Raw genomic sequence first — 11,893 nt, forward strand, 5'->3', positions numbered from 1 at the left:
AACTGACTGCAGGTGCCCGAAGAAGTCCAAAGACCATACTGAGCCACATCCCTACCCAAGCGCTAGTCTGGAGAAACTTGTCAGAAATGCACCCCCAGAACAAAAAGGGATGTGGGAAACACCCAGGATAGATGGAGACTAGGAATGGGACTGAGACTAAGGAATGAATTTCAGCCCGAGCAAAGACAAGAAACATCAGCCTCTAAGACGGCCTGTGGTCCTTACCGTACACCCTGACCCAGCTCTGCTGCTGGCACACAGACTCCAGAAGGATCCGATCCAACATGCCACCGGCCACGGCCCCGCTGACTGGAACAACAACGTCCAGGTCCTCCGGGGGCAGCGGCGAGTCGGACTCCAGCCCCGGGAACATCTCCGGCCAGGACAGCGCCTCCACGGCTCCTCCGGACGACGGAGAGAGCTCCATGGTGCCCCGGAGGGACGAGGCGGCGGCGGCGGGGAGGGCGCGCGGCTCCGCGCCCTGCCTGCGGGAAGGGGAGGAGGACAGCGCAGCAGCGGGGGCAAGGACCCGAGCGGCAGCGGGCGTGGACGCCGCTCACCTCCTTCCCCGCCGCCCACTGCCCGAGGCTCGGGCGCTGCAGCCCACCTGCAGCCGGCGGGCGGGATCCAGGCCGATAAGCTCAGTAGAGCTGGCTGGTTGGCGCAGTTTGTTAGAGCACAGATTTGTAACACCAATGGCCAGGGTTTCGATCCCCTTAATGTCCAGTCGCCAAAAAAAGGAAAATAAAAAAGAATAAGCTCATTAATTAGTGCTCCTTTTATGAAACTTTTCAAACCTCAATTTTGAGTTTCATCAACTTTATGCATATTTTCTTCCATTTTACCATCTGAGAATGAAAATATAACTTATGGTTAATGGCATCACAGACAACACGTTGTCATTGCATGTACACATATAAACTTGGTCTAAAAACCTTCCATTGACCTCTTCTGTTGGCATGACCAGTATAATGCTTTGCAGAACTGGTGCCAGTGTCTTGGAAGGAAGTCTCAGGGACAAAGGGGGACTGTTTTTTTTTTTCTTTTCTCTCGCGGTCAGAGCAGGCTCGGGCCAGGGATGGAGCGGGGCCGGGCAGGGCTGGGCTTGGGGGCGTCGCCGCCAGGGGCCGCCCCCCTCTGACCGGCTCCCGCCGCCGCCGCCTCAGGGGCTCCGAGTGCCCGCTCCCTCAGCCTGGAGGGTGGCGGGGACGGTGGCCCGGGGCTCTCGCCCGCCTGTCCTCAACACCCCCCTCAGAATGAGCCGGCCCGCCCCCCTAACTCTCAGGCCACGGCTCCGGCTCCGCGGCGGATCCCACAAGCCCGGCAGCCGCGGCGGTGGCGGCGGCAGGCGGCATCCCAGGGTGATAGTCTGGAGCAATCGAGGGCCGAGAGCCGGGCCGCGTGTGCAATCGAGTAACCAAGCGGAGGAGGAACTGCCACCAAAGGCAGGAAAAATCGGCCACCGAACTATTCATCTGGCCAGCCCCGCCTACCGCCCAAATACCTTCCCTGGGACCGCCCTGCAGTGCCGGGTCCGGGTCTCCCGAGCTGCTGCTCAGAGCAGACACGGCTGGGGAGGCGGAGAGGAAAAGGGATGCGGGAAATTCAAAAATTTAAAAAGAAAGAACAGGAGTTTCCCTTTCTTCTCATCCCTTTCCTATTTATTTATTATTTATTTATCTATTTGGGGGCCAACACTTCTCTCTTATTGGATGAAGAGATTGGAGAGACTGCTTTATTTTACAGTCGCCCAATGGGAAACGCCTCCTTCCTTCCGAGAGAGAGTTGGCAGCGGGTCTGGGATTGTGGGATATGAGCAGGATCCGCGCCCTGCGCTCTGTCCGCTCTAAAGCTGGACTGGGCGGTTTAGAATAGCATGGTTTAGAAGTGTGGTGTGGATAGATGGACGGGCTTCCCAAGTACATGAAATGCTCAAAAACCCAGCATTAGCCAAACATGTTTCTCTCTTTTGCCTTTGATCTTTGTGCAACATGTTGGCTTTTTTTCCCTCTAATGATGTCACTTGCGTTTTATTCTTGGTTTGTTTGTAGAGTGTCTCTCTCCTTGACCCGTGACTTTACTTTTATGTCCACCCGAGGCGATATTCACCAGTTCAGATTTAAGAGATTACTAGCAAAATAATATATTTTTTTTTTTTTAAAAAAAGATGACCGGTAAGGGAATCTTAACCCTCGACTTGGTGTTGTCAGCACCACGCTCACCCAGTGAGCTAACCGGCCATCCCTACATGGGATCTGAACCCGTGGCCCTGGTGCTATCAGCACCGCACCCTCCCGAGTGAGCCACGGGCCTGCCCAATAATAATTTTTAAATTGGACAATTAACAACTTAAACTGTGCCTTACACGTAGTGTAAAGTGTGCTTTACATGTAGTGTTAACAACAGTGTTTCTTGAGCATGGCTACTTAAAAAGGAGCAGGATTTTCCATAATTACATTTTGCTTTTTGTTTTACTCACTTTGGGGGGCTTTGTCTGGTACCCCTTCCCCACAATTTCTCCCTACTTTGCCCAAGGAGACTGGTCTACAAAGGATAATCTTAGTTTTCTGGTTTTGTGGTTTTGGGTTGTGTATCTTGGTGTGTTGTTTGGGTTTATTGAGAGTCATGACGATGCATTTTGTAATTTTCTCAAAACTCCTATTTACAGTAATAGTATTTCAAAGTAAGAAGCGACTTTAGAGATAATCTCTTCTGCCTTTTGTTTAACAGGCGAGGAAAGTGGGGAACAGCCAGATTACCTGGCAAATTAACCACCAGTGCAGATGGGTCTACAATGTCTTATAATGTTAGTTACTTCCACTTTGTTCCCTCAAGAATCTTTTGTGATTAAGCTTGTTGATCTGTGGCTTGGCAACATATTAGAGTTGTCATTTCTAATATCTAGAACCCTGTTTGCTTACTATCTGGCTACATAGTCAGTCTTCTAAGTCTAAACCATCGTACTGTATGTGCTGTAGTAGAAAAGGGAAGGTGCTGAAGCCAAGAGATGACAGGGTAAATGGAGCAAACCTAGAGTGTTTTATTTATACTAAATTACTATTATACTAAATTAAGTCGTGGTAACGTAAGTCAGAGAACAAGTGAATAATGAGCATCAAATTACAAATCTGAGTATCTCTTTAATAGTCAATATAAAAGGAATGTATTTACCCAAGCGATTATCTCAAAAACACCTTTAGGAGTAGCGGTATATGAAACATTCACAAAGGTTTTTTCCAAACTTGCTCTCTCAGTGGCTTCGTCTGTTCTCGAGCTGAAGAAAAAGTATTTGCCAACCCCCAGTAATCCTACTTAATAAGTCTATTTTCTTCACCCACACCCTCCAAATACTGGTCCCTACTTCACCCCACCCCCTCATCCTGACCCCAAGCTAGCTGCAGGTTTTATCTAATTGCCTAAGTAATAGTATATCTGGAACTTTTCTAATGTTTATAATTTTAAAAGAAAGTACTTTCACAACTGGAACAATAATTCTGTGAGATAAGCAGAACCAGTATTTTTTAAACCACCATTTAGCCAGTGAAAAAAATTGAAGCATAGACTTATACTAAGCAACCTGTCTAAAAGTAGCTACTTAGTAGACTGAGATTAAAACCCTAGTCTCCTAATTTTTAATTCATTCATGGATCTGGATTCCTTATGGTTTTTTTTTTTTTTTTTTTTTTTTTTTTTTTTTTTTTTTTTTTTTCCAGGTGGAGTTGTTCTGACATTTGTGGAACCAAAAGTACACATTTTGTGTTTTTTTTTTTTTTCAAATTACTATCATTTAAAAAAATATTGAAGAAAAACAAAATAAGACAAAAAAGTTATAAACCAACTCTCATTGCTGGGAGGCAGTTTATCCTACTTGGATTTATACCAGTGGTATATCCCTGATGTAATCCCAGATTTTAATGTGAAGATAAATCCTTGGCTGATAAAGTCTTAGTTTATACTGTAGATTGCAAATAGTCCTTTATGTGTGAACAGCAATAGAGCAAAAGCCTCATTTCCCTACGTGCCCTCTCCCCTCCTCCTTCCACCTTGCTCTAGAGCTTTGGATACTAAGCTCCCAGAGGTGATCTACATTATTTATTGTCTTTGGAATTCATTACTCCAAGAATCAAACTCAAGATCCAGGACAAGTGGGAACTAAAAAATTGGGAAACTATGGAGAAAAAAAATAATTTCTCTAGGTAATGGTCTGAATAACAAAGGCTGGCAGGAGTCTGAGATTTCCAAAAGAAAGAGGACTTCGGTTCCCGTACATGTTGCCAGTATTAAGGAGAGATGAGGGTTTGGAATCTTGGCTGTCACAACCTGAGGGCTAGGTACATGTCCAATTTTCTCCTCCACTCACTTGTCAGAAAACCTGCTCACACACAAGAGATTCCCTCTGCATACATGCTGTTAACTGTTTTCTTATAGCCAGTCCTTTCTAGGCTATGTAGGCAGCACCTCTAAGCAGCTAATCCCCAAAATGGTAATGCAACCTTTAAACTGTGGTTCACTAGCCCCTTTCTTCCTTCCTTCTTTCTTTTTTTTTCTTTCATCAAAAAAGGGTTTATTTTTCCCAAGATGCTGCAACAAGTTCAGAGTACCACTGGGACCCAGCTCCTTCTATCTGTTGGCTGGGTCTTGCCGGACTGTGAGACTTTTGACCTCATGGTTATAAACTGGCTGCTCCATCCTTGGGCATCACAGGCATACAAAAGCAAGAGAAAGAGGGAAGGACAGTTAGCCCCTCCCTTTCAAGATTCCCTCTGTCCTTGGATACAGTGATGCAGCACTCTCCTGATTATATTCTATAATACTGACCATGCCCAGTTCATCATAAGGAAAGAATTTAGACATTTCCCAAGATTCTGTCATCTGCCCTCCTCGCACCTCACATTCCAATTCCCTGGTAACCTATCCATTTCTGTGATTTTAGCTGTCACTTGGATAATGTTGACTTTAAGATACCCATCTACAGCCCTACCTACAGTACTGAGAGGTCCACTCATAAGTTTGTAAATGTTGAACACCTCCACCAAGATAAGCTTCCTGGACTTCAGACTGAGTGCATGGGAAGTGACATCTTCTTGTTTCCCCTTTTCCCTTGCCCAGACACCCTTGCCTTCTCGAATTTCCTTTTTATGTTAGTGGAACTAGTAGTTCTATCTCAGACTTGCTTAAACATGGAGTTACCTTTGAGTCCTCTCCACCACCCTAGTTTGCATATGTCCAACTGCTGCTTTCATTCCTACTGATAGCATCCCAGCTCAAATATCTCAAATATGGCTAGCTTTTACCAGGATTATCACATTAGCTTTTTAGCTGTCCTCCTTCCCCTGAGGTCTTTCTACCTCCAGTTCATCCTACACTCTGTTATGGGTAAATTATCCTAAAGCACAGTTCAGACCAGGTCACATCCAACCCCCCTGCCCCCCCCCAAAAAAAACCCCAAAAAACAGCTCCCTGTTGACTGCTAAGTAAAATGCATGCTTTACCAAGCTTAATAGGGCCTCCCAAATGTGGTCCCAAACCAACATTTCTACCTCACTCATTGCCTGTGATCAACCAACCCAGAGGGCTCACTGTTCCCCAGACACATCCAGCATTTTCCTTGTGCCTTCCTCTGCTTAATTGTTTCTTCCACCTGGAATGTCCTTTCCTCCATTACTGCCTGCCAAAAACCAAACAACCTTCAGGGGCCCCCTTCAAAAGCTAATATTCTCCAGGCCGGCCCGGTGGCGCACTGCTGCAGTGCGCCGCTTGGGAGCACGGCGGTGCTCCCGCCGAGGGTTCGGATCCCACATACAGACCGTTCCCACTCACTGGCTGAGCGAGGTGCGGGCGCGACACCGAGGGTTGCGATCCCGTTGCCGGTCCCGGTCCGGTACGGGTGCGACACTGAGGGTTGCGATCTGTTGCCAGACACAAAAAAAGACAAAAAAAGGAAAAAAAAAAAAGCTAATATTCTCCAACCTCAAGCCATTCCCTGTCCTCCAAGCTGGCAGTGATCTCAGCCTCCTCTGAGTTCCCATAGCATTTGTTCCTGTTTGTCTTCTGTAACCAATCACAGTATGTATGGTGGTGTAGTCCTCTGTACAACTCTCAGTATCTGCTATTAGGTTATAAGCAGAGATCTTGTGTTATTCATGTTTATCCCCCACAATGTCTTTCACATATCGTCAATGAAAGCAGAAGCCAGGAAACAAGAAATCGGAATAAAGGGAAAAAGAAAATCTGGTCTTATTAAAAAATGTTTGGGTTTGCAAAAGACACTGAAAAATCAGTTTAATTAATTCATTTAAACAACTCTTATTTTCTCTCTTGTCCCTCCCCATTTTAAAAATAAACACACCTAGACCCAGGAAAATGACATGACTTGCCCAAGGTCACAAAACTAGTGACAGAAGAAAGGTTACAATTCAGATCTCCTGAATCTCAATTCATCAGCCCCATCAAAGATTGATTCCTTCCTGCCCTTGTCTGTCCTTCTCTAAACAGATATTTTTCTTGTTGATAAATGTTTCTCAGTAATTTTATCCTTTTACATATTACTTAAGCTTAAAGCATTTGTGCCATGTTCCTGGCCCCACATATAATTTTAGCAAAATTATACTTTTTTTTTTTAAGCCAAAGACCAAACAGAGACATCAGAGAAACATCTGGTCTGATTCATCAGGGTAGCAGCAACATTTCTATTTATATATGAGCACAGCCCTATCTTTGTAGCTCTCAGCTGTTCCTCATTGCTCAGTATGTTCCCCTTTTCAACCTTGTCTGTCCCTCATGGAGATAGCATCCTGCATCCTGAGTCTTAAGCAGAATCTAATGCAACAAAAGAAAATATATTCCCTACTCCCTAGAAGGGACCTGTCTTTAAAAGGAACTATTTTTCTACTTTCTCAGTCTCTTTGTTCAAGAGTGCAGCACAGCAAGCCTCAAGTGGTTGGGTAGCTGCCATTCATTCTGCTGCACTAAGGGCAGAAAGAAGTTGGGTAAAAACCAAAGCTGTGTCATGAGTCAAGTTTGGAAACAGGTCAGGTAGAAAGGCAGTGAGTATTCTAAATGGGGAAACTGAGTTTAATGTGGAGAATTTAAGGACCACTGATTCTGCTCAGAGCAACATTTGACAGTGATTATAAATTAGAAACTGCAATTATCAGTATCAAAGAAAGGCTTAAGAATCTTCTCTGATTTTGTGAGTGCCCTTTTGTTACCTGGCCTGTGTCCCCTACAAATGACTATTTGTACCAACCAATGACAATATTCTTTGGGAAAGCAGTGGAACAGGCCAGAGGCAAACAGAACTCCACCAGTCACTTCATGGCAAAAAAAACTCCTCCAAAATAATGACCTCACCTCAGCATTCAACTACAGGAATGCAAAAAGAATAAAAACACTCAGATGAAACCACAATGGCCCTTGACTTCAAGGCCTAATTAAAACCTTTAGAGATCCTAAGCATTGAAAATGCTGAGGTGCCCCACCTTCCTCCATATACTTTTTTTTTTTTAAAGTTACAAAGTGTTAGAGCAACAAAGTTCTGATTTCTTTTTTCAGTGATGACCACTACATAATTTGTTTTAAAAATGGCAAATATCAAACTCTTAAAAGTTTTGTATGTGCTTTGGTGTGTTCCTACTTTGCCAGTGCCCTAAACACCACATCTGTTGAGTAATCCAGCTCTGTTTGGAATACACGGTGCCAACCACCTATTATCTAATGCAATCTATGAAGGGGGTAATCTTTAATCAATTAATTTCTGTGTTCTTCTAGTAACTATAGAAACACCATGTTACTTCACTATAGCCAAAGAAAATGATTACTTCCTTAGCTTTGTGGTTCTAATGAGTCCTCAAAAGATGCAATAAAAAAAAGAGCCAAATGATTCTAGAGAAGAGATTTTTAAAAATGATTTTGCTGTCCTCATATTACCCTGAGAGCAGTATTATCATAATTGGTCAATATGTGGAGGCTACACTGACCTGTTTTCATTTTGTCTCTTGTATAATAAAGGTTTCAACACATGGACTGTAATAGCTAGATCTTATTTAAGACTCTTGTGAATAAAGACAAAAAAAAAATTCAAACTATATTTCTTGTAACCTTTCATCTAAATATGGATAAAGATGGTCATAGCAGATCCTGAAATGTCTCCACATTATTGATCAGGGTTGTTTGCTATTAATTGAGAATAAGAAACCTGGAAAAGTTTTTCAGTCATTTTTCCATCCATGTGTAAAAGGACATCCTTAGCAGGACAACTAGGGAGGAGCTAGAAGGTTAAAAGTAAGTAGTCAGAAAGTGGGATATTGGAATTAAAGATTGTTGAGGTATAATGTCTGAGTGATGATGACATATAAAATGTGGTCCTGGGAATGGATCATAGAAGTCGATTACAGGAGAAGGTCACAAGTGTTAAAGAGGTACAAAAATGAGGAAGCTAAGTTATTGGATCAGTTGTTGACACCAACTCCTATGATGAGTTTAGGAGGTGGGATAAAGAGAACAACTACGAATTAAGTCCCCAAATCTTTGGGGAATGAAGGGAACCGACCAGGAGATTGGTTAGTGGCAGGGAGAAAGAAAGAGTAGAGGGACCTTAAAAGAAGGATGGGCATTAACGTGAGAGTTAAAGAGTGATAGTCTGGAAGTAGCAATGGAGAGTCAGCCAAATGCCAACCCCAGCCCCTCCAACTTCATCTACAGGACAGCAGAACAAAGTGTATGGGAGAATCAACAGCCTCAGGTAGAGGAATTTCCAAGGAAGTGGAGAGTACACTTCAAAAAGCAAATACTGAAAATGTATTTTATTTATAATGGAATAATGGTTCAAGATGGCTCAGTGGGAAGAACGATTAAAGGGTTTGTAGTGATAGGTACAAGTGGTGAGAAAGAGGGATTTCATAGTGAGAGGCAGATGGAGAAAGAACTGAACCAATGCAGGGGATGCAGATGATAGACAGCATAGGTGACCAGAAGCATTTCCCTTTCCATCAGTGACTAGGGATTATAGGGATGAGAAAGAGATGAGTTTCAAATATTATACTTTGGTACACATTTTATGGTGTCAAAATTGAATAAAATTTCTCTCAAAATACAGAGATGTGGTGAGGTTTTTGGAAAGGCCATAAGGACTTTGTTCTTATCCAAGCTGCCTCTCTCTGTCTGGAGTGATGGCAGTGAGCCTACTTGAGACAAGGGCTCTCTCTAGGTTTGTGGCTCAGCAAAGGGGCTCTTTTCCCCCTCTTTTTCCCATGAGAACTCAAATCTGTTGATCCCTTCATTTTATTTTGTTCAGTCAGCCTTTTCTAGAGTTTCTCTTAGTTCTACACCCTGCCTGGGACTAGAGGTTGAGCATCTGAAGCCCTTCCATTCCCTCGCACCCTGTCCTGCTCCATTAACCCTGGATCATTCTCACAGCCTGTTTTTCCTGCTCCTCCTTCTCAAACAGCTGAGGGTTGGAGAAAATCACATAACCCAGAGTATTGTGCTGCCACAGATTCAAGATCAACTGGGCCCTCAGAGACTCCACCAACCCATTAACTTTTCTTTTATCAATTCCCTCGCCTATTCTCCCCAATGAATATATCTAATCTTTGTCTCTCTTCTCAAGACCTAGTAAACTCCCAACTCTCATGACCAACAAATGTTTCTGCCTCCTATTTCAAGGAGAAAAACTGAGGCCACTGAGTAAGATTTTTTTAATAACCCCACCCTTCTACCATTTTCTCCTTCAGGCTCAGAGGATGAACAGTTCCTCCTCTTTTTCAAGAGCCAGACCCTCCCACTTTTTTCACATCTTAAGCAATTATTTTCTATCATTTTTCTTTCAACCACACCCTCAATTCATGTGTTCATCTCTCCCACCTAATCAAAAAGCTTCTGATGAAGTACACAGATGTCTGCAACTTTCTTTGAAAAGTGTCCAAAAAATAAGCTGGATTGATGGATAGATAGATATGCGATAAACCAAACAAAGCAAAATGCTATTTGTAAAATCTAGGTGGTGGGTACATGCGTGTTCACTGTATAATTCTTTTATCTTTTCTGTATGTTTCAAAATTATGATTATAAAAGTGTTGGGCTAAGGAGTTTCCAACTCAGCATTTTCCTGAAGCCACCATCCAATCTCCCTTCTTTTTCCATCTGAACTTTTTAAAGAGTTGACCATGCCCACTGTCTTCACTTCCTGCTTACCTCCCAGTCACTATTTTTTCTTCAGGTCTTTAAAAAAGAGATAAAATATTATAAATACAGCTGAAGTCCCCTGTATACTCTATTCAATCCCTTTTTCTCCCAGCCACCGAGATGTCATCACTATTCTAGTGTCGGTGTGAATCTTTCCTACACATGTGTATATGCAAATCCTTTGATGATCATTTTTTCTATTGAATTTTTTGTCTTTATAAAATTTACATATATATATCTTAGAATTTACCTTTTGGACTCAATATTATGGGTTCAAGATTTATCTGTGTTGATACTTGTGGTCCTAGTCCATTTATTTTGACTCTGTAGAGTTTTGTAACATATAAATAGTCCACCATTAATTTACACACTCCTCTATTGATGGATGTTTCCAATTTTTCACTATTGCAAACAATAAAGCAGTGACCATCCTTAAATCACTTCTCCTTGTGTGTATGTGTAAGTTTTTCTCTAGATCTATGTTCAGAAATTAAATTGCTATGAAGTAGGTACTGTAGTTCATTCTCTGTTGCTTATAACAGAATACCTGAAATTGGGTAATTTACAAAGAAATGAAATTTATTTCTTACCATTTTGGAGGCCGGGAAGTCCACAGTCCAGAGGGTGCATTTGGTGAGGATCTTCTTCTGGTTGGGAGCTCTCTAGAGGGACCCATGGTGACACATGGTATCACATAGCAAGGATGGCAAGAGCTCTTTCATGTGCTTTCCTTAAAAAGCCACCAATTCATACCCATGATAACTCATTATTCCTTGAATGGATTAATCCATTCACAAGGACACAGTCCTCGTGATCCAGTCACTTCTCAAAGGCCCCACCTTTCAAACATCATAGTCGGGTTCCCCACCTTCTAAACACTGTTAAGTGGGGATCAAGTTTCCAACGGATGAACTTTTCTGGGACACATTTGGCACATAACAGTAGGGTATACATATATTCAACTCTACAAAATACTGGCAAATTGCTTTCCTTAGTTGTTATACCAATTTACTTTTCCATCAGCAGAGTATGAGAGTTTCTTCCTTTATATTCTTGCCAATATTTAGCATCATCAATTTTTTAAATTTTGCCATTCTCATATATATAAAAGGCAATCCAATTTTAATTTCACATTTTCCTCTGTAAAAGAGAAGTTAAGATCATTTCATATGCTATTGGAAATTTGAGTCCCATCTAAATTGCCTATTCAGAATCTTTGATGATTTTTTTCTATTGCATGTTTGTGTTTTTCTTATTGATTTATTAAAGTTCTCCCTATATATATACTTGATGGAGTTTGGATGTGTTGTCCCCTTCAAAACCCACGTGGAAATTTGATCCCCAATGTGGCAGTGTTGGAAACTGATTGAGTCATGGGGGCGGATCCCTCATGAATGGATTAATGCTCTCCCTGGGGGAGGGGGGGTTAATGAGTGAGTTCTCGCTCTATTAGTTCCTGTGAGAGCTCATTGCTTAAAAAGACTCTGGCACTTTCTCTCTCTCTCTCTTGCTTCTCTCTCTTGCTTCCTCTCACCATGTGATCTGCTTGTACCCGCTTTCCGCCATGAGTAGAAGCAGCCTGAGGCCCACGCCAAATGCAGCTGTCCCAGAATCATAAGCCAAATAAACCTCTTTCCTTTATAAATCACCCAGTCTCAGGTATTTCTGTTACAGCAACACAAAACAGACTAAAACACTAACTTAATGT

The 11,893-nt window shown here is 42.6% G+C and overlaps 1 protein-coding gene across 1 annotated transcript in view; it reads left to right on the forward strand.

The window, feature by feature from the left end:
- Positions 1-284: 284 nt before the first annotated feature.
- Positions 285-11,893, forward strand: part of LOC103589774 (synaptic vesicle membrane protein VAT-1 homolog) — an 89,527-nt gene continuing 77,918 nt past the window's right edge. Inside the window, exon 1 of the mRNA XM_008571819.1 lies at positions 285-644. Within this exon, the coding sequence (XP_008570041.1) occupies positions 285-644 (360 nt within the window). The remainder of the gene's footprint in view (positions 645-11,893) is intronic.

This window comes from Galeopterus variegatus, unplaced genomic scaffold, assembly GCF_000696425.1.
Source record: "Galeopterus variegatus unplaced genomic scaffold, G_variegatus-3.0.2 Scaffold724, whole genome shotgun sequence".
Classification (NCBI taxonomy): Eukaryota; Metazoa; Chordata; class Mammalia; order Dermoptera; family Cynocephalidae; genus Galeopterus; species Galeopterus variegatus.